Source organism: Catharus ustulatus, chromosome 15, assembly GCF_009819885.2.
Source record: "Catharus ustulatus isolate bCatUst1 chromosome 15, bCatUst1.pri.v2, whole genome shotgun sequence".
NCBI lineage: Eukaryota > Metazoa > Chordata > Aves > Passeriformes > Turdidae > Catharus > Catharus ustulatus.
The window spans coordinates 18,103,279-18,125,601 of record NC_046235.1 but is presented as its reverse complement, the minus strand read 5'-3'; the positions used below and the strand labels follow the sequence as shown (position 1 = coordinate 18,125,601).

The window sequence follows — 22,323 nt, the reverse complement described above, 5'->3', positions numbered from 1 at the left end:
ATAATTTAAGGTGGCATATCAGACTTTCTCCTCTCTAATCTCTGTAGTCCCTCCTTCAGATCCAAGTGTGTTTGTTCCCATTCTATGGAATTTTTATAGCCTCTGCCTGTGTTGAGGCTGTGACTGGAGGTGAAGCTGGTGTTGTTTGACTCCTTATCCAAGAGGCAAAGGAAAAGCCTCCAAACATGCAGAGCACTCCAAAGAGGGCTCAGGGAAGCAGGGCTGGGGTTTGGCTCTCCAGTGGTCACTGCTGTTTTGGGAGGTATTTGGAGTGATATAGGAGTGGTGCTTTTGGAAATCAGATTCTCTGGTGGCCTGGATGTGTGCAGGACACTCACTGCAGAGCTGAAATGGAGATTCTGAGCTCTCACCACTGCTGGCATTTTCAAAGTTTCAAAGAGATGCTGGTGAAGGAACTCCTTTAACTACTTCCTGATGGAGGAATTACGTGTGTTGGTGATGAGGGAAGAAACGGCATCCAGGGGCCACAATGGCAAATGCAGTGGCCAGGATTGTTTTATTTTGCAGTTTTATTTTGTAGTGAGAATCCTGATGAGGGATCTTGTCTGAATTCCAGCCCTACAGTAACAGGAGCCAGTGTTTCAATTGTTGAGAAATGACTTTAATCATTGTTTGCCATCTCTAAAGTGCGAGTGTACAGCGATGTACGGAACAATCCGGAATTATGGGCAGAGCCAGCAACAACCTGGAGAGGAACAACTTCAGTGCATTCCTCATTGCTCCATCATCCATCATCCATCCATCATCCATCCATCATCCATCCATCCATCCATCCATCCATCCATCATCCATCCATCATCCATCATCCATCATCCATCCATCATCCATCCATCCATCCATCATCCATCCATCATCCATCATCCATCATCCATCCATCCATCATCCATCCATCCATCATCCATCCATCATCCATCATCCATCCATCATCCATCCATCCATCATCCATCATCCATCATCCATCATCCATCATCCATCATCCATCATCCATCCATCATTCATCTATCATCCATCCATCATCCATCCATCCATCCATCATCCATCCACCCATCCATCATCCATCCATCATCCATCCACCCATCCATCCACCCATCCATCATCCATCCATCCATCCATCATCCATCCACCCATCCATCCACCCATCCATCATCCATCCATCCATCCATCCATCATCCATCCATCCATCCATCATCCATCCATCCATCCATCCATCCATCCATCCATCATCCATCCATCCATCATCCATCCATCCATCATCCATCCATCATCCATCCATCCATCATCCATCCATCATCCATCCATCCATCCATCCATCATCCATCCATCCATCATCCATCCATCATCCATCCATCCATCATCCATCCATCATCCATCCATCATCCATCCATCCATCCATCCATCCATCCATCATCCATCCATCCATCCATCCATCATCCATCATCCATCATCCATCCATCATCCATCCATCATCCATCATCCATCCATCCATCAATCCATCATCCATCATCCATCCATCCATCCATCCATCATCCATCAATCCATCATCCATCATCCATCCATCCATCCATCCATCCATCATCCATCCATCATCCATCCATCCATCCATCATCCATCCATCCATCCATCCATCCATCCATCCATCCATCATCCATCCATCCATCATCCATCCATCATCCATCCATCCATCCATCATCCATCATCCATCCATCCATCCATCCATCCATCATCCATCCATCATCCATCCATCCATCCATCCATCATCCATCCATCATCCATCATCCCTCCCTCCCCACCCTGGCACAGCTGGGCACCCCCTGCCCACCCCACACAGGTGTGTTGCTGTCCAGCTCTGCCAGGACACCTGAGGAATTCCCTGTACCCTTCCCTGCCACCCTCCCTGCCCTCTGCTCACGCCTCAGTAGTTTCTCTGGGAATTATTTGGGAATGTGGGCAGTCCCTGCTGTGACATGACCCCTGCTGTCCCTCCCTGCTCCCTCCTGAGGACCCGAGCACGGCTCCATGCCTTCCCTGGGGCCTGGCCCAGCCAGCAGGGTGGTGTCCAGCAGGCACAGAGCGCTGGGGATGGCTGTTCCATCCTGAGCTGCCCTGCAGGCACTGCTGCCTTCAGGCCGTGCCCGTGGGGTCCCCCCCAGAGCCCTGGCTGTGCCCGTTGTGCTCGGGCAGGAAGGTGAAGAACTGGCAGTGGCCCTGCTGCCCGCCGGGCTGGCGCGCCGGGCTGAGCAGGGAGCCGCAGTTGCTGCAGTCCTGCAGCGCGCACAGCTCCAGCTGCGGCCGGCTGATCCTGCTCACGTAGCCGGGGCTGGGGGAGGCTGAGGACAGAGTCCTCTGGCTGCCGCTCAGGAAGCTGCCGCTGTCTTCCAGGGAATCTCTCCTGCCGTGCTCCAGGGAGCAGCGGTTCCAGTTTCTGTAGCTGTAGTGCCACCAGCCCAGCTGCTTGCGCCGGTGGCACTGGCACCTCAGGATCTGGATAAAAGCCCTCTTGAACTCCTTGCTGGAGCAGGGGTAGATGATGGGATTCAAGCAGCTGTTGAAGTAGCCAAGCCAAAAAATCACCTTGAAGATCGTTTCAGGGGGCTTCAGAGCCGAGAACAGGGATCCTGCCAGGAGAAACAAGCAGAGAATACCTGAGATGAGGGGTTTGTGTGTCTTCAGGAAGGGAACACGTTCATCAGATCACTGGTGGGATCTGGGTTTTGAAACTCTTTCATGCATGTTGGTGTTCTGGTACTAACATGTTATTTTTAAAGCTAATATGGAAATGTTTCCCATCTGAAAGCTAAAGGAGCACATCACTGATGAAGGATTAAAAAATAAGCAGCAGTCCTTGTGTTTATAGGTCCACATCTGCTGCAGGAACATCTGATCCCAGGCAGAGATCAAACCTTTCTTGTCCAGGCTGTGCCTTCTTCAAAGACCTTTCAAAGGTCATTTTTAAAGAAAGGTGTTCCCAGGCCCCTCAAAAAGAGCATTTCCAGATAAACCTTAAACTTCTAACACATCCTCTGGCAGCTCCTGATTGCCCCTCCATTTCTCCAGATCACTGTGAGAGTACAAACCTCCCAAAACCCGAAGTTAATTGGGGAACTTCCCGTATCTCAGGCATTCATAAAAATGGTGTCACCCAAACCAAGGAGTTATTCTGTGAATACTTCCCCTTCACTTCACAACCAAACCATTTCCCTAACGAGGCTGCCCGAATGAAAAGCCCTGGGGAATCCACTTCCTCTGCTTCCAGTGGTAATTGATCAGCTAAATTTAGCACATGGGGCTGGAGAAAGGAATGCATGAGCTTTTTATGGCAAACAGAGCTGATATCCATCTGGGAAAACACCTCTGTGTTTGGCTCTAGTGACCAAGGACAGAATTCCTCTGTCAAGAACTGGAGTTGGATTTGCAGAGCGTTTCAAATGGAAGGTGACACCCCAGCCTGGCTGGGAAAGAACCTTTTCCTCTGGAGTGGTTTTGGATTTGCTGGGCTGTGAGAGCAGCTGAGTCAGTGGTGGCTGTCAGGATGCCAGGGGAGGGGCGGGATGTGATTCTGGGCACTGTTCCCATCTCACTGCAACACTGAGGTCGTGCCTGGGGCCTCCAAACTATGCAAGAGCATTTCCTCTGCTCCTGGGCAACAGCTCTGGGGTGCCAGCACAGCCAGCACAGCCAGCACAGGCAGCACAGCATGTGTGGGGCCAGGCTGGGCTGCACTCCCTGCAGGAGGGGTCCTCTAGAGCCAGAATCCCAGATTTTTATCCTGGTACAGGTTTGGGAACAGTGCCAGGGCAGGGCTGCACTCCCTGCCTGTGACTCCTCACCCCAGATTTTTATCCTGGCACAGTTTGGGAATGGTGCCAGGGCTGGGCTGCACTCCCTGCCTGTAGCTCCAGACCCCAGATTTTTCTCCTGGCACAGTTTGGGAACGGTGCCAGGGCTGGGCTGCACTCCCTGCCTGTGGCTCCAAATCCCAGATTTTCTCCTGGTACAGGTTTGGGAATGGTGCCAAGGCTGGGCTGCACTCCCTGCCTGTGGCTCCAGACCCCAGATTTTTATCCTGGCAGTTTGGGAATGGTGCCAGGGCTGGGCTGCACTCCCTGCCTGTGGCTCCTGACCCCAGATTTGCTCCTGGCACAGTTTGGGAATGGTGCCAGCTCTGGCTCTGCCCTGGAGCTGAGGAGCTCAGGGTTCAGGGGAGAGTTTGAAGGGATTTCCTGACTCCAGGGCTCTGCAGGACTCTGTAGGGTGAGCCCTGTCCCCAGGGCTGTGCTGCTGGCAGTGGTCAGTGGGGTTTGGGCAGAGCCTTTTCTGTGCAGCTGCTGCAGGTCCTGCAGCTCCTGATGGACAGGAGAGGATAAAACTTACAGGGCAGATAAAATGAAAGTCTAGAGATGAAACCTGGGAGCCAATGCAGATAAATGAGCTGTGCTTTAATCTATATACACAAGAACTTACTCCTGATTTTCTCAGTTTCAAAACCTTTCTGTTATTATATCTAAAAGCTCATCTTTAATTTTATTTATTTATTTTTAATTAACTACAATACCTTTTACTCAGCTGCATTAACCTATCAGGAGCAAACAAGTGTGGGCTGTTTAGAAGCTTTGATAAAATGCTGAAGCAAAGCCTGCTGGACACACTGGAGCACCAGACTGATATTTCTTGCTCTAATCTCCAATCACTTCCCCACTGCAGCCTGATAAAGAGATTAAATATTGCCCTGTGCTGATTTAAATTGCTCTTTAAAGTGCCTGCAGAATTTGCATGTGGTTCTGTCCTCAGTGATTTATTCCTGGTGGGGGGCCAGAGGGATTTCCCTACTCCAAGTGATTGCTCTCCTGTTCCCTGTTTAACAGCCTCACTCCAAGGGATGTGTATTTGCTGCTCACTTTTATTTCTCAGCACTAACCCTGTGATTTATTAATCACAGCACCACAATTTCCCTCTCACTGCACCACAGACACCAACAAGATTTTTGCAAAGCACAAGTGGAGAAGAGGAACTATTCAGAAAATCTTCAGAAAATCAGCTGGATCAGTTGGCAGGGATCAGTTTTTTGCCCACAGTCCTCAGGCTTGATGGAGCTGTCGAGCTTGGAGATAAACTGAGCAAGAACAAGCATCATAAAAAGGAATTAAGAAGTATTTTATTTAGGAAGAACTAATTTCATTTAGGCTCTGACTGGTTCTTTATAATGAACACTTTATTGCAGAGAAAGTCAGTCAAGTCTCCTCAATGAAATTAGGGAACACTGTGGGAAACAATTTGCAATATTAATTCTCCTCACATATTCTGCAGAACATGGAGGCAGAGCATCACTGAGACATTGAAATTCAGAGTCCACTGGAGTCAGGGAAGTCCTTGAAACCCTTTGAAAAGGCTCATGAGGACTTCATGGACCTGGGAAGAGTCCTTAAAATATCAGGGTGGGCAGCAGAAAAATCTTCTGGGGTGGTTTAATTGTTGTATCTTAATTAAGGAAAGCTCTTCACTGAGAGAGGTTTTAATTAAACATTCATTTTTAATGCATTGTGGGTTTGATATCAATTAAGTGAAATAAATTACTCATAAAATGATCAGCTCTGCTCAGGGTTTGATATTTAGATTAGATAATAATTGGGGAGGAGTACTGTGAATTCCCTGGATTTAAGGACAAGTCACTAGGGATGAATTTGGGGCTGTCAAGTGCTGTTTTCTGTGCCTTACAAAGGAACTGCAGTTCAAAATCTTCTAAATCCAGTTTTGCTGAGATGAAAACACACCTAGGGAGGAGTGTGCTGAGTTCCTTCCCCTGGAACACATCCAACACCTGGATTTATTGCAATACAATACAACAGATCCTGCAAGGCTCTGCTGTGTGCCATGGGTGTTCCAGCTGGGAAATTGGAGCTCACTGCATGCCTTGGGCATTGCTGGAAGATTTGAGAGCCACAAAACAGGAAACTGCTTCTCTCTATGGATAACAGGCTGAAAATGAGGTGTTTTAAAACACACTATAAAATACAGAATTGGTAATTAGTGATTGGAAGTTTGGAGGCAGGTGAAGGTACCCTGGGAAGGAAATCCCAGGGCCAATCTCCTTTCAGAGATTCCATTTTGGTGCAGATTGGAGCCATTCTGACTGGAGTTCAATCTGAGCTTTTCAAGAGAAAATTCCAAGGTTTTAAAATCTGCTCTGGTGAGGGAAAGGGCTGCAAAACACCAAATGATAACAGCTGAGTTCTGAGACAGGGAAAACAGGAAACTTCACCAGCACCAACCCCCATCTCCATCTGTCCCCCAGGAGCCAGCCTGTGCAGAAATGAGCCTGAAATCTGATTTCTGATGGAACTTCACCCTGGGAAAAGGGATTGATCAGATCTGTGTGTGACCAGGCTGTCCTGCTGGGATTCCTGCAGGAGCCACAGCTCCTGGAAGCTGCTGGTGCCTGAGTTACATCCCCTGTGTGCACAGCCAGGAAAATCCTCCCTGCAGGAGCAATCATCTGCCCCTGAGCAGAGCTGCTGTGAGTTTAGGATGTGCTGAAAGGATGTGGTTGCTTTTTGTTTGAGCTTTCTGCAGCCCTTCTCACCAGGGGCTCAGCCAAGCCAGCGTGCCAAGGTTTTGGAGCTAATTGGATTTCTAAAGCTCCTGAATTCTTCCCTTCCAGCATCCAGTGTTTGTGTACATTCCCCTGGATTTATTTAACATAGGAAAAAAACCCTGAACAGTAGATGTTTACAAACAGTAGATGATGGAGTGGATGGTTATAAAACCAAAGGTTGGTCAAGCTGGGAGGCACTGCTGGATAACAGAGAAAACAGCTGGAAAACAGTGAAAAGTGATCTTGAGAAACAGGGAGAGCACCCAAAATAAACAGAATCAAATTCAACAAGGAAAATGAAAGGAAAACTGGATAAATTACAAGCAGCACTGGGTAACACAGAAATCTGATGGGGTTCCAAGTCTGGCAATTGCCATTCTCCAGTGGAGTGACAGGTACTTCAGGAAATTCCTGGAATGTTTTGTTTAAAGGGACCCTGAAGCTCATCCAGTCCATGGGCAGGGACCCCTTCCAGCATCCCAGGTTGCTCAGAGCTCCAAACTGTCCTGGCTGTGAGCAGTTTATGTCCTAGCACTGCAAACCTGCAGCAGACACCTCATATTTCAGCTGAACAAATCACTGCAATGAGAACAGCATGAGCTTCACTCACAGTGACTCCAATTTGAGAGGCTTTTGAAAGGCTCTGAAAATAGAAGCTTATCTGGAGTGGCCAAAATAAAAGCAGGACTTCAAGGAGTAGAGATAGGCATGAGATCTTTTCCTAACCCCAGAGCTGCTACACCTCCTGCATTACAAGCACTTGCAAGGCACAGCAGCTACATTTGATTTCTGAAGGGACAGTGCCTTGTGTTTAAACACACAATTTCTGCCCTGGGCACCACCTCTCAGCCCAGCCCAGCTTTGGGGCTTACACCACGGAGAGAACTCACCTGTGTTTAAACTGTGCTGCCCTCAGACAAATATGATAAAACCAAGATCAGTTTTGGGTCTCTGAAGTGACAGTGCCCAGGGACACAAACACAGAATTATTGTTGTCATTATTGAGTCCACAAGAGTTACAGACTCCAGCAGCTCCTGACTAGACAGCACAGGAGCCAGGATTATCCTTGTTGTGCAAAGGCTTAGCTGATTAGGGGAGTCTAGGAAAGCTAATCTGAGTCTGCTGACATTTCATTTATTGCACTTTTATATCTGCAGTTACTGAACATGCCCTGGTGTTTTCTCTGCCCCTTGCCTGACAGCTGAGCCAATCTGGCAGGTAGGAAATGGCTCCAGCAGGGACCTGAGCACTGTTCCAGAGGTGCTGCAGCAATTTCCAGGGCAGCTTTTCTCTCTCATCCCCCAGAGATGGATGGTTCTTGCTTCCCAGCCCTAGGGCTCACCTGGAATCGAACAGCTCCAAATCCTGCAGTGGGTTTGTTTTAGTGAAGGTGTGAAAATCCTCCTGGCTCCTTGGTGCTGGCAGTGTTTCACCTGAGGCCCTGAGCTCTCTGAGGAACACCTGGGTTTTGTCACCTCTCTGTGCTGTCCCTGTGCTCACTCAGTGTGCTCCTTCCCTGGGGTTTGAAACCCCTCCTGTCCAACCACCCTGCCAAAAACATTTCCTCTCTGACTCTCCCTTCCCTCCTTCTTGGATTTCAGGAGTTGTGAGATTTCCTCTCACTGCCCAGGGGCTCAGCCCTGGATTTTTTCCCTGGGATCTCTCTGAGCTGACCCAGGAGCTGCTGCCATCCCTGGGGCTGAAGAATCAACACTGGTTGATTTTTTGTGATTTTTTCCTGCATTGCTTTGTGTATTTATTTCTGTGCCATGACCACTGTAGGATTTCCCTTCACAAACAAATCCAAAGCCCACAGAGGAATTACCCAGGAATTTGTGGAGTTTCCTCTGCTTTGATAACAGCTCTGTCCTAAACCCCAGACATCTCTAAGTGGCTGGTAATTGATACCCTGTGCAAAGCAGAGGCTTAAACCAGGCTTAAGGGAGGCTATTTCAGCAGGAAAATGAATCATCCCCAAATAATCTGGGGCTCCCCACGTGCCAGAACACTGCTGCTGCTCAGTGAATGCCCTCAGGGTGTTTAATTGTCCCGTTCCTGCTGTCCCCTGTCAACTGAACTTTGCACAAGGATTGACCTGCCAGATTGCCACATCCATTAATTTATTTGAGTTCTGTAACTATTAACTCGAGGTCATCAATTGGAGAGAGCTGGACTGGTCAGGGAGGGGAAAGGAGCAAATGAGGTGAAGATAAGCCAGGCCTAAAGCCCTGCAGAGAGCAGGCACTGACAGCACCAGACCTAAAGCCTGGAGGGGTTTTCCATGGAATTCTTTGGTATTCTCAGAGGTTGGGCCTGATGTAACATAAATCTACATTCTGTGCTTAAATTACATTTTATTTTAAGAATAATTTTGTGTTGGCTGACCTGCAACGTACAGAATATTTAATATTATTTTTTATTATTTATGCAGAGATTACAAAAGCCTGATCCATAGTGATAGACCCAGCAGGTATCTTCACACCTACAATGTGCAGAATATTTAATATTATTTTTTATTATTTATGCAGAGATTACAAAAGCCTGATCCATAGTGATAGACCCAGCAGGTATCTTCACACCTACAATGTGCAGAATATTTAATATTATTTTTAAATTACTTATAGAGCGATTACAACAGCCTGATCCATAGTGATAGACCCACCAGGCATCTTCACCCTGGGGCTCCTGGGACCCTCTCCCACTGCTGGTTCAAAGTTTTATTTTAATTCAGTGGGTGGAGGCCAGGATTTGTGGGAGCAGGGGGATTTAGGCTCTGGGTTTGGGGCTCTGGATCCTGCTCTGCTCTGCTCTGGGATTCTGCAGCAGGCTGGGGGAGTGCCCTGGCTGAGTGCCTGGGGACTTTTCCTTCTGGGAATGTCTGGGAGAAGACTGGGAAGTCTTCTCTGATATCTCAATTTCCAGGAGTGACACTAAACCTCTCCTGACCCAATCTTTCATTTTGTATTCATTTTTTAAACAAAGGTATTGCCATAAAATTGGACACACCATTGTTTAAAGGAAGGAGCTTTAATGAGTGTTACCTTAGTTCTGCAGGGCTCTGGCCTTTAAATAAAAAGAATCTCTTTTACTCATCATTTATCAGCAATGAATATTTAATGTAGTCCTGCTGCCTAAGGAGGAATTTGTAGGAAAGGGATGAAAAGGAACATTTATATTAGAAAAACAAGATATTTACTCCTCAAAGCTGAGTCACTGAATTTATGGTCCAAGAAGTTGTCTCAAAGACACAAATGTCTTTAGTTTATTTTTCATCTTGAATCACAAATAATTTTGAGTGGCAGGGTGACTGCACAGGCTTTTATAAATGTGCAGCCAGGATGTTCTGGAGCTCCACTGCAGTCTGGAAGGAATATCCAGCACAGGAATAACCCCAATTTCTCACATGATTCTCCCTGGTGCCAGTTCTGCATCCCCAGGTGCTGAGGACAGCACAGCTCAGTGCTCCAGAACTCACTGGGATAATTCAGTGCTGAGGATTTAATGCTGAGCTGTCAAGGCTGGAATTCCAATCTGATACAGAGCTGTCCTCGGGATTTTTGCTTGGAAAACTCTCTGGAAGTGTTGATATAATTTCTTTTCATTTTTCCAAGCAATCTGCCTGCTTTCAGCAGCACAGCTGCCACCTGATGGAATAACTCTGGGCTGGAATAGCAACTGGGGAGCTGTGGAATAAATTGAAATGCCAGACTGGAAGAAGAAGAATTTTGCCTGGGAAATTCACAGAACTGCTGAGAATACCAAGGAAATTCTGCTACATCCAAGGAGATTTGTTCAGAGCGGGGCTGCAGTGCTGCAGAAATCACATTTCTGCTTGGATGTGCTGGATCCACAGAAATCCAGAGCTGCTTTGCCAACACCTCCTGCAGAGCCATGGAATTACTGAGGGAGACAGGGAGCAGAGGAGTAGAAATAGCAGGCATGGAGCTGTGAGGGTGTGATTTGGGTCACTGGGGCAGACAGAAGGTGGGAGAAGGAGAGGCTGAGGAAGGACCAGTCCTGGCAGGGAGGGGAGGTGTCTGAGCTGGACAGCCCAGGAGCCAATGGAGAGCTTGGAAAACATCAGCACCTTGTGGATTCTACAGCCTGCCCATCCCAGGGACTGATTTCGTACCACTGGGTGCTCTTTAAGGGGTTTTTATTAACATTTCACTGAATTTTGTGTCTTGAAGACACAAAGCCAAAGATTCCTGCTATGGAATTGCAGCTCCTTAGGAATTCTTTCCCCTCTGCTGCAGTTGAGAGCAGCTGCACTGTCAGGAAAAGAACTTTTCCCACCTGTCCTAGTGAGCAATGCTCGAGTCATGCCTGACATCCTTAATTGACTCTACACTGATACAGAGAGACAAAAATACAGGGGCTTGGACAGCGCTGGATCACACACTGAAAAAACAGGGACAGGGAATAAACCCAGCCTGTTCCAGACAGCAAAATAAAGGGAAAATACCCTCTGAAAATGGATCCTGTGTGGGCTGCCATGGAAAACCTCTGGTTCCCTTTTTAGCCAGAGGGATTGTGACAGAAAGGGGATTCCAGCAGTTTTATGGCTCTGTCCCCAGCACAGGTTTGTCACCCAGCCCTGGATTTGTCTCCAGCACTGGATTTGTCCCCAGCACTGGTTTTTCCCCTAGTCCTGGGTCTGTCCCCAGCACAGGATTTGTCCCCAGCACAGGTTTGGTCCCCAGCACTGGTTTGTCCCCAGCACAGGTTTGTCCCCAGCCCTGGTCTGTCCCCAGCACTGATTTATCCCCAGCCCTGGTTTGTCCCCAGCCCTGGTCTGTCCCCAGCCCTGGTTTGTCCCCATCCCCTGTGCCAGCCCCTGCTCCAGCCTGTCACCCACTGCTCCCTTGGCACAGCTAATACAGGAGCTAAAATCATATCCTGGCATGCAATAAATTCTCCCTCAGGTGGTTTAACAGCACTCACTAAACCTCCCAGGAGAGCCCAGGAGATGTGAGAAAACTCCACGGGAAAAGTGACACTGTAATGGAACCTGGTGTGTCCCTCTGCTCCTGCCCTGTCCGTGTTTTTCTGGGCTGCTGCACATCTCAGCTGGGTGAGGGTGTCAGTCCTGCCTCTCACACACGAGCTGCTGTTCACAGCTGCCTTTCTCCCTCCAGTGATTCAAAATCAAGGAGGGAATCTGCTCTATCAGGGGATTGTGACCTACTGGCTGCACATCTAGTACTGCCACACATGGTGGAATCCATTTCTGGCCACAGCTGGGTGGTTTTGCTTGTTTTATGTTATAAACTTCCTTTAAGAGCCAGCACAAGGACTTCAACTTCAGCAGCCAAAGAGAACTTTACACAGTTTTCCTTCTCTTTGCATTTTTTCACATCCTTAACGTGACCTTTAAGAAAGTCTTGAGTCAGATTTTAAAATTCACTATAATAAGCTAGAGATGATGAAGTTGCCCTGCAGTAGCTGAAGCAGTAAAAATCCTAAATTTTATTGCACAGAAATTTCAGTTTTACAACACTTCACCAGGACCAGGCTGCTGAACTCAGTTTAGTTTTCTACAACTAGCGCTAAAAATATTCGCTTACCACTCAATCAGAAATGTTTTGGTTGGGTAACTAAGTAAACACAAACACAGAACATTAATAAAGGCTTTTCTCCCTTTTCTTCACCCACCTCTTTCCATAATTAGCCTGCCAAATTGTCTCAGAGAGATGAATTTTGGACAGATATTTCTGAGGGCTCAGTAATTGAGTATCTTGAGATCCTCCCTTTCAGAGGTAGGGCTAACATTAAAAACAATTCAAGCACACACAGCTCTGGGGACACTGAGCAGGGTGTTAAGGCTGTGTCAGTGCTTGGACAATATTTTAAAGTTGGAAGTGAACCAAGGGGCTGCCAAAAGCTCCCATGGTGGTGTCCAAAACACCTGAACGAAGAACTACTGACATGAATGAGCACTTTCCTTGGGGACCTGTGGGGTCTCCTTTGGTTTGGGGATTTGAACAGCAATGTTTGAATTCACATCTAAAACTTTTCAGCTTCCCAAAGCTCAGAGTTCTGCCCCTCACAATTAATTAAGTTCATTTCCAGTTCATTAAAATGCCAAAATGCTGCTGTGTTATATCCCAAACCCTGAACCCCCAGCATGGCAGTGCTGCAGCTCTGCTCCTGTCTAGGATTTGGGGTACAGCATTTTGGTCACGTTTCTGACACTTAATTCAATTCAAATGAACAACACAAAGGGGATTTAAGGCATGAACCCTGGATATTGTCCTGTGGGGTGACACAGGGCTCCAGGTGAGCAGCTGCACACTTCCCAAAGTTCCACTGGGACTCTGCACATCAGGAGCTCCCTTCCTTTCATTCCCTTCCTTTCATGCAGCTCTCCCCTCAGTATCTCCTTCTCATCCAGCTGATTCCTCTCCTTGGGATTTCTGCAGGATCCAACAATCCCACCCGAGCCTGCCCTGGCAGCCCCTGCTCCCAACTCACCCAGGGGCAGGACGATGAAGAAGGGCAGCCAGCACAGGATGAACATGCCCACCACAATCCCCAACGTCTTGGCCGCCTTCTTTTCTCTGGAGAACTTTAAAAGTTTGAAAGCCAAGGAGTTCCTGGGATTGTGACCCTTGGATCTGGTGTTGTTCAAGGTGTCCTCGTGCTTGTAATGGATCCGCAAGGTCAGCTCCTTGGAGTTGGACATTTCCTTCATCACCCCCGCCTCCAGGTTCCTGGTAGTCCTTTTGGCCACGATGTAGACGCGGCAGTACATGACGAGGATGACGATCAGGGGGATGTAAAAGGAGCCCAGCGAGGAGAAGAGGGCGTAGAAAGGCTCCTCGGTGATGCGGCACTCGCGGTCGTCCGGCGGCGCCGGCTCCTTCCAGCCCAGCAGGGGCCCGATGGAAATCACCATGGACAGGACCCAAACCCCCAGCAGAGCCAGGATCGCCCTTCTCCTGGTGACCAGCGTGGGGTACTGCAGCGAGTAGCGCACCCCGATGTACCTGTCTATGGAGATGGCACACAGGCTCAGGATGGACGCTGTGCAGCACAGCACATCCACCGCTGCCCAGATGTCACAGAATATCCTGCCCAGAGCCCAGTAACCCAACACTTCCAGCGTGGCAGAGAACGGCAGCACAGTGAAACTCAGCAGCAGGTCTGCTATGGCCAGGTTAATGATGAAATAGTTCGTAGGGATTCTTAAATGTCTGTTGCAAGCCACTGAGAGAATTACCAGGATATTACCTATGATAGCAAAGAGGATAAAGGCACCGAGGACCAGCCCCACAATGATGGCCCTGCTGGTGGCCAAGGCAGGTGAATCCAGGTTGCTTTCCGTCTCGTTGGAGCTGTTTGCAGAAAAATTGCCATAATTTAGTGCAGAGCCTTTGAAATATCCCGGTATCGATGTATTGGATAAATCACTAAGGTAGGTATTCATCTTAAAATTCATCCTCCATAGCAAGCTGGGGTTGTGTCCCTCGGCGAGTCAGCTCAGAGCCATGTCCGGAGGCGGCGGGGCAGGGGCAGCGGGGCAGGAGCAGCCGGGCCGGGGCAGCGGGGCCGGGGGCAGCGGGGCAGGAGCGCTCACGGCCCCGCGGAGCCGCAGCCCCGGCACGGCGAGCCCCGGTCCCGGGGTAGCCCCAGGCACCGAGCAGGGCTCCGGGCCCCGGCATCGGCCATGCGGAGCGCTGGGAGCGGCAGCGGCACGATCCTCAATGCTCAATGCTCAATCCTCAGTCGTGAATCCTGCCCGGAGCCCGGGGAGCTGCGCTGCTGCCGTGCCTGACACGGGGCGGGATCAGAGACAGCCCCGGAGCGGCCGCGCTGGAGGCGGAGGGACAGAGGGACACGGGGACAGGGGGACAGGGGGACAGGGGGACACAGGGACAGAGAGACAGGGGGACACAGGGACACAGGGACAGGGGGACAGGGGGACACGGGGACAGGGGGACACGGGGACAGCAGGGACAGAGGGACAGCAGGGACAGGGGGACACAGGGACGGGGGACAGGGGGACACGGGGACAGAGGGATACAGGGACCAGGGGGACACAGGGACAGGGGGACACAGAGACAGGGGGACAGAGGGACAGGGGGACAGGGACAGGGGGACACGGGGACAGGGGGACAAGGGGACAGGGGGACAGCAGGGACACGGGGACAGCAGGGACACGGGGACACAGGGACAGAGGGACAGGGGGACAGAGGGACAGAGGGATACAGGGACCAGGGGGACACAGGGACAGGGGGACACAGGGGCAGAGGGACACGGGGACAGGGGGATAGGGGAACAGGGGGACAGGGGGACACGGGGACAGCAGGGACAGAGGGACAGCAGGGACAGAGGGACAGCAGGGACACGGGGACACAGGGACGGGGGACAGGGGGACACGGGGACAGGGGGACAGGGGGACAGGGGGACACAGGGGGACAGGGACAGCAAGGACAGAGGGACACGGAGACAGAGGGACAGAGGGACAGCAGGGACAGGGGGACAGGGGGACAGGGGGACAGAGGAACAGGGGGACACGGGGACAGAGGGACACGGGGACAGGGGGACAGAGGGACAGAGGGGCAGTGCGGTGGCTGTGCGGGGACTGCGAGTTGTCTGTGCGGGGACTGTCAGGGGCTGTGCTGTGACAGTGCTGTGACAGTGCTGTGACAGTGCGGGGACAGCGCGGGGACTGTCAGTGGCTCTTGGTGACTGTGCGGTGGCGATGCAGGGACCGGCTGTGACAGTGCGGGGACCCTGCGGTGGCGGTGCGGGGACAGCGGTGAGAGAGGGGACAGCAGTGGGGACAGCAGTGGGGACAGCAGTGGGGACAGCGGTGAGAGAGGGGACAGCAGTGGGGACAGCAGTGAGGTGGGGACAGCACTGGGGACAGCACTAGAGGGCAATGCCGGCCAGGTGACACCGGGGGGACATCACGATCTTAACTCGGCGTTTGCCACAGGACCTGCAGTGCCGACCTGTGAAAATCCAGTGGCATTATCTGAGAGAAAATATCCTTGGTGCGACGTGGTGAGAAAAGCAGTTTTGGGACAAAGTGATCTGTTACCCTTTTGCCTGTTAAGGAAATTTATTGGAGTTTATTTTGTGAGTCACATTTCATTTTAGAGAGCTAATCATCTCCTAAGGACGAATAGCTTGGTTCCAAAAATCCCTGATTTATTTGCACTATTCATTATTCAGTATTACTGTTCAATATTCAATTATGGCACGGAGTTTGTTTCTAATTAAGAATCTGATGATAAAATAAAATTGTAACAGATCAGCAAAATCTCGATGCTGTTCTGTGCTCCTATACTGGGCACATTTGTGCCTTCACCTCCTCTTTTCCACCTCTGTAACTTTTCCAGGCAGAGTTTATTGGGAACCCCAGCCCTGAGCAGAGACAAGGATTTACTTTAGGAAATACTTCACCTTTAGTGCTCCTGATGCTGAAATATCTTCCTGAGTCTTTGCTCAGGGCTCTGAGGCCACTGATGTTGATAACTCCTTGTAGCTCTGGGAAGAGTCATCCTCTTACAGTAGCCTATAAAGCAAAATATAAGTAACATCTGATTTATTTTGTAGCTCACAGCCTTTACTGTCGAAAGCAGTGGTTTCTCGGTTTCTTCATCTTGTGAAGCTTTGGGGAGAAATTTCAGATCTTTAGAACTCAGTGCCATGAAAAACAACAAGTGAGAGATTTGAGAACATAGAACTGCCAAAATCCTGTTCTCAACTCGCTGTCATCAGATTACGTCCCCCAGCTGTTGTCTGCTGTGCTCTGCCTTACTCTGTATTGATTTTCCTGATACAAAATGTACTGTTTGAAATAAAAACTTCATCTTTAATAAGGCAGCTATGGCTGAGTTGCAGCTGAGTGCTGGTTTGGAGGACAAACAGTGTAAACAAAAGTTGAATTTTGGTCTGTGCATGGCAGATGTTGGTGTGGCCCTTCCCAGCAGCAGGGCTGTGGCAGAGTTTTGTTGTTCAGAACTTCCCTTTGAAACGTTGACAAGAATGACAGGATTATGTCATGGAGTCACTGAAGGGAAGAGGAACAAACTCGGGATTTATGAGCTTCACCTCAGCTTTCCACAGCAGAGTTTTGAGTGTGCTGAAGGCAGCTGGGACCTGGGGCATTCATCCTTCACACTTCCAGCTCCTGCTGGGCTCCACTCTGGGTTCTGTTTGTCATTTCTGACCCTGTTTCTCTGCCTGGTCTGTGAATTCCTCAGCCTCTGTCCTGGGGCCACAGCTCTGCCCTGGTGCCACCCTCAGTGCAGTCAGGGTGGCACAGGGGACACAAAGGAGTCACTTCATCCTCCTTGTGGTGACACAGAGGGCACAGAGTCACTGAATCCTCGCTGTGGTGGCACTGGGGGCACAGAAGAGTCACTGCATCCTGCCTGTGATGGCACAGGGGGCACAGAGTCACTGCATCCTGTCTGTGGTGGCACAAAGGAGTCACTGCATCCTCCTTGGCAGGTGTACAAGAAATCACAGGTGACCTCGACCCTGATAAGTCCCAGCTGTACAAATCACCACAGAAGAGGAACAGCCATGCCCTTAATGGGTCACAGTTCTGATAAATTGAGTGTGATAAAAGGGGTGGCTGCTCAGGGGGATTTTGGGGGAAGAGGGCTTGGAGGAGCTTGACCTGGAGAAGCTCTGAGGAATAAGGAAAGATCCAGAGAAGAAGAAAACACAGAAAGGAGTTGCTGCAGTGAAGATGTGCTGTGAGGTCAGTCTGGGTCTGCTGGACTCAGCTGCAGTCAGAGCTGGGCTGGGTGAGAGCTGCATTCAGAGCCTGCAAACCAAACCTTGCAGTCCCAGTCAGAGCTGCAGCTGATCCTGCAGCAGGAGTTTGCTGTTGTCAGTCAGGGTGGCTGAGCTGTGAAGGAGAATTAACCAGGAGCCTTTTCTTGTTGTTGAATGAGAGTTTGTGTCCTGGCTCATCTCTACCCCTAACCAGGTCTGTTGTACCATTCCCTCTCCTGGGGGCTGAGCCACACTGATTAAAAACAGTTTGATCAGACCACCAGGTGCAGACATAACCCTGTGACAGCCCTTGGCACGTAGGAGTGTTTGCTCCCTCAGAATGCTGAGAGGCTGGAGAAGAAAAGCCCTGTGAGGATGTGAACTGCTCTGCTTTTCAGCTGGCACCGTGTGGGACATGCCCAGCCTGCCAAGGGGGACAGAGTGCCCTGAAACTGCTGCCTGGCCCTGGGCACACTCCAACCAGGCTTTGCAGTCCCAAGGAACCAGATCTCTGAGATGGCACCTCCAGCAGCTTCCAGGACACGGTGCCCAGAGCAGGGGAAGGGGAGCAGACCCTGACTGCTCATGCTTGGGCTAAAACATTTGTTTGGGGATCCCTCTGCTTCCCTTCTGGTGCTGTTTCTGTGCCCTCTGAAGGAAAGAACAAGGAAAGTCAGAAAAATCCCATTCCAGGGACAAAGGGAAGACCAGAGGAGCTGGGTGTGTTCTCACAGCCCTGCTCACCAGGCTGTGCACAAACAAACTGGCTGCAGAATCACGAGCCAGAGCTGATGAATGTTCACAAATTGCTCTGAGATCTTCAGCAGCAGGTGCTGTAAGAGAACCAAATGTGCTGAAACTCAGAGATGAGCATTAGCTCTGTGCCTGCCTGGGGGTGAGGGATGGAGCAGCACTGGGAGAAAAGGGGAACTTTGCTTTTTCTGCCAGGTTTAGGGTGGGGTTTGGAGCCAGCCAAAGACACCTGCTCAGACAAGTGCAGATAGGAATCATGGCAAGGCTCCTTTCACTCAGATGAATCACAGTTTTCAATGAAAAAGCGAATTTAATAGCCTAATGATTCCAGTCAATACTTCAGTAATGCTCCCAGAGTCGTTTTTCAATGACTCCTGCATTGAAAGAGGAGCCTTTATTTAGGATGGCTCAGCTCTGTGAGGGGCTGTGCTCCTTCTCCTCCTTTCAAAAGGAAATTACAATATGTGCTGGCATTTGGAACCGGTTCTGAGACACTCCCAGAGCACTTGTGCAGCCCTGCTCTGAATTGGGCATGGGGGGACGAGCTGATCCAGGATTTAAATGAGAATATCTCCACAGAATTTTATATTCTCCCTCTTGAGCATCTGCATCTCCCTTCTCTGCTGTTTCCTGTGGTGTTAAAGCATTCCCAGGAGGTGGAGTGAGGAGCTGGGCTGGGGGAGGTGTTGGTGGGGTTGTGGGTGGGTGTTTGGGTTCCTGTGATGCAGAATTGTGTGAGAGTTGGGCTTTAGGTGATGTTCAAATCAGCTTCTCTGTAGGGAGATCCTTAAAACTCCCCTGATAAAAAAGATGAAATTTGTCTGCTTCTGATAGAAACTTCAGTGTTAGCTACAGAACTGCACTGAATTATTCTTGTTTTATTAATTACAATGGATAATGTTGGTGCAAGGCTCCTTCCTGAAGTGTTTCTTCTGGAAATCACTCAAAATCACAGCCAGAATCACCCACAAAATGTTTTTTCCTTAATTTCCATTCTTTCTGATGGGCAGAATTTGGTCCTTCATGGAAAACCTCTTTGGCACAGCCAGAATTAGAAAACCTTCCCTCAGACTGGCAATACACTGGATTATGGTGTCCTTGCATTTTGTGATTAACTAGGAACACATTTCCTTGGATCACACAAACCCTGAACCCCAGGAAAGGGAATTTCCATGATGAGAAGAGCAAAAAAATACATTTAAATTGCTAATTTGCAGGTGTCCAATGGTGATATTTAAAGCCTTGTGGGTTTATTTTCAGAGTAAGGGAAATATCTCTGAGGTTTGTATTAACAGCCAAGGTTATGAGCTGGAACTTGCCAAAAGAGGATTGCACACACCTGCAATGTGAAATAATCTTTTTTTTCTGTAGTTATTCAGTGCTTGTCATTTTTATGTAAATAGGATTCAAGAGCATTTTCTGGTAAAATTAACTAAAATACAATTATTCTCATGCTGTCACTGGCTCTTAAATCCCCTGCCAGACTCAGGTTTTGCAGCCCCACTGCCCACACTAAACCATGGCTTTTTCTCACTGTACATTTCTGTCAGAACTGTGCTGGAAACTCCAAAAATGATCAGTAATTTAGGGGTAGGAAAATCAGTGTTTGGAGAAAATTTTAGGGCATTGAGAGGAACCAGAGAGGGAAAACAATGGAATTATGGTGGAGAGGACACCAGAGTCTCCTGGAAGGATCCTTTCCTTTGCTTCACATTTTAGCTGTTTCAGAACTTACCTTTTGGGATAGAATTATGATGGAATAAACCTGAGGTTTTAATCTCTCTGTTCTAGATCTGAGAAATTCAAATTTACACAGATTGCCCAGTCTTTTTTTTATTTTTTAGGCTGAATATATTTATTTACATTAAATAAATTAAACTTCATTGAAAATATTTAACCAGAGATTAAAAGGGCAGGGATTAAATGCTGAAAAAAAATAAAACAATTTCAAACCACAGCACAAAGCTCCTGTTACTCACAGGGCTGAGCAGGATCAGGAGCAGCTCAGAAGTTTTTGTGGCTCCAGCCCTGGTGACCACAGTGCCAGAAATGTCCAGAGCTCAGGAATTGAGCCTGGAGGGGAATTCAGGCTGGATAAAGCTTCTCATGCTGTCACCAGAAATTCATCTCACTCCTCTGCCTCCTTCCCAGTGATTTCCTCACCGTGAGAATGAGTGCCCAGCCCAGAGGAATATTTGTGACACAACAGGAGTGGCTGGGAAAGAGATTTTTTCACAGATATCTGGGCTGAGCAGGAGTTTCACTGCACTGAGAGTTTTCACTTCATCCTTAAACACCACAAGTCCTTAGAAACTTCTGGAAACTCCTCCTGGTTGTGCTCCAGGATATTTTCTGTACCAATGACAGCCCTCTCTGTGTTTTTAAATACCCAGAGAGTTTATTCTGCTTGTAAGAGGTCACTGCAATTTGGTGCTCAGGGTGCTGGGACTTTTAAATTTCAACTTTCATTTTCCAGGTTGGACATTTGTGTGAAAGATCACCAAAAAAAAAAAAAAAAAAAAAAAAAAAAAAATCCAAAAAACCCCAAACAAAACCCAACATTTTCCACCTCTCTCCACATCACTAAGCTCTGATCATGGTGTGCACAGTTCTTAATTTCAGATTTATGCCATTTAGAACTCACAATTGCAGCACAAATATCTTCCTGGCAGTGAGTGGCTGAGCCTCACTGCTGGTGAGCACTGAAATTTGAAATTCATCTTCCAGGGGGGATGCTCAGCCCCAGTCTGACATTCTGCCTTGATGAAAATGCCTGGGACAGGCAGGGACTTTTATATTTGCATTTATACAGACCTTCAAATCTGGGCCAAGATCTTAGTTCAGTGAGATTGGGGTCAATCTATACTAATAAATAAATAAATAAATAAATAAATAATAAATAATTTATCTGTTCCTTTCAACAAATCTGGATTTAGATGTACTGCAGGGTATCTTTATTGGAATTAAGCAGTTTTTCTAACCTCAAAGCATTTTTGACATTAGTTTTGTTCAAATCTGGCTATTTCTGAGGAGGAGAAGTCTGAACTCCCTGTCTTGCTGTTTCCCTGCTCCCAGAGAAGCTGGAAATTTGTATTCCTCCTCCCTAGCTCAATAATTACCCAGTCATTCCTTTGCTGAACTCATTGCAGTAAAAATAATAATGCTAAAGGGCAGAATTCCTTGGAGAAGGATTGCAAATGGCCAGAAAGCTGCTTTTGGTGCAGGGCTGAAAACATCAGGGTAATAAGGAAGTGAAGGACAAAGAGGAGCTCTTTGCTCTACAGGAAGGGAATGAAAGGAAGAACTTTTGGGAGAATAAAGCAGAAAGAACCAGGACAGTGACTTCTGTCACATCTTCAGATGTGCCAGTCCTTAAAGCTGTAAATCCAGCTGGAGAGGGGATTTTGCACAGCCCCAAAATCTGGAATTTGTTGGGAGAAAATGCCTCTTTCGTGTCTGTCTCTTCTCCTGTTAAGGAGTGAACCAAAAAATTTCCTTTTCTTGTTTTTAGCACTCAGCTTGTGAGGCAGGGGTTGGAGTGCTGCTGCTTCTCCTTCACAGCAGAGTTTGAATGCACAAACACCTCACACTTTAAATTATGCATTAGTGGTTTCACACTCCCCAGAGCAAATTAAAGAAGCACATGCTACTCCATCTTTTTAAAGATGAGTGAAAGAGAAATTAAGGATTTTTTTCCTTTTAAATTCAAAATTTAAATGAATTTTTCAGTGTTATCCAGTGCATCATTTGAACTCTCAGTAGCCAGAACACAAACTACAGGTGGAACTGTGAGAGCTTTGAAGGAAAGAATTAAGAGTTTGGCTTGTATTTTCTGTTAAATGAACTTCTTTGAATTGATGTTAAATATTCATGAGCCTGTTATTTTTCCCATATTTTGTTCTTGTGAGAAGCCATAAAAATCTATAAGCAGCCTTTATTTCTCCAGAGGAAAATTAGGTGAGAGAAAACATCTGTTTCTCTCTTTTTCCTGTCAAGATTTGCAATAATTATATCAACTATTCAAGCAACTGGGAAAGACCTAATTCTATTTAATTCTGATTAAATGTGCATTAGGCAGGAAAGCCAAGTGCTTTGTGATGGTGGAGGGCAGTGTAGGGGAACAATGGGAATTTTTATTTGGTGGAACTGAACTGATCCCACTGCTCCCCACATTCCTGAGCTTTCCAAAGGGGATGGGGAGATTTGGCTGCTGCTTTTC

The 22,323-nt window shown here is 48.3% G+C and overlaps 1 protein-coding gene across 1 annotated transcript; it reads right to left on the bottom strand.

Moving 5' to 3' along the window:
* Window positions 1-1,824: 1,824 nt before the first annotated feature.
* On the bottom strand, window positions 1,825-14,147 carry ADRA1B (adrenoceptor alpha 1B). Its single transcript, XM_033073618.1, has 2 exons — window positions 13,086-14,147; window positions 1,825-2,636 (listed from the first exon to the last, which is right to left on the bottom strand). The coding sequence occupies exons 1-2, from the start codon at window positions 14,050-14,052 to the stop codon at window positions 2,143-2,145; spliced, it is 1,461 nt and encodes a 486-aa protein (XP_032929509.1). The 5' UTR covers window positions 14,053-14,147; the 3' UTR covers window positions 1,825-2,142.
* Between the last annotated feature and the right edge of the window lie 8,176 nt (window positions 14,148-22,323).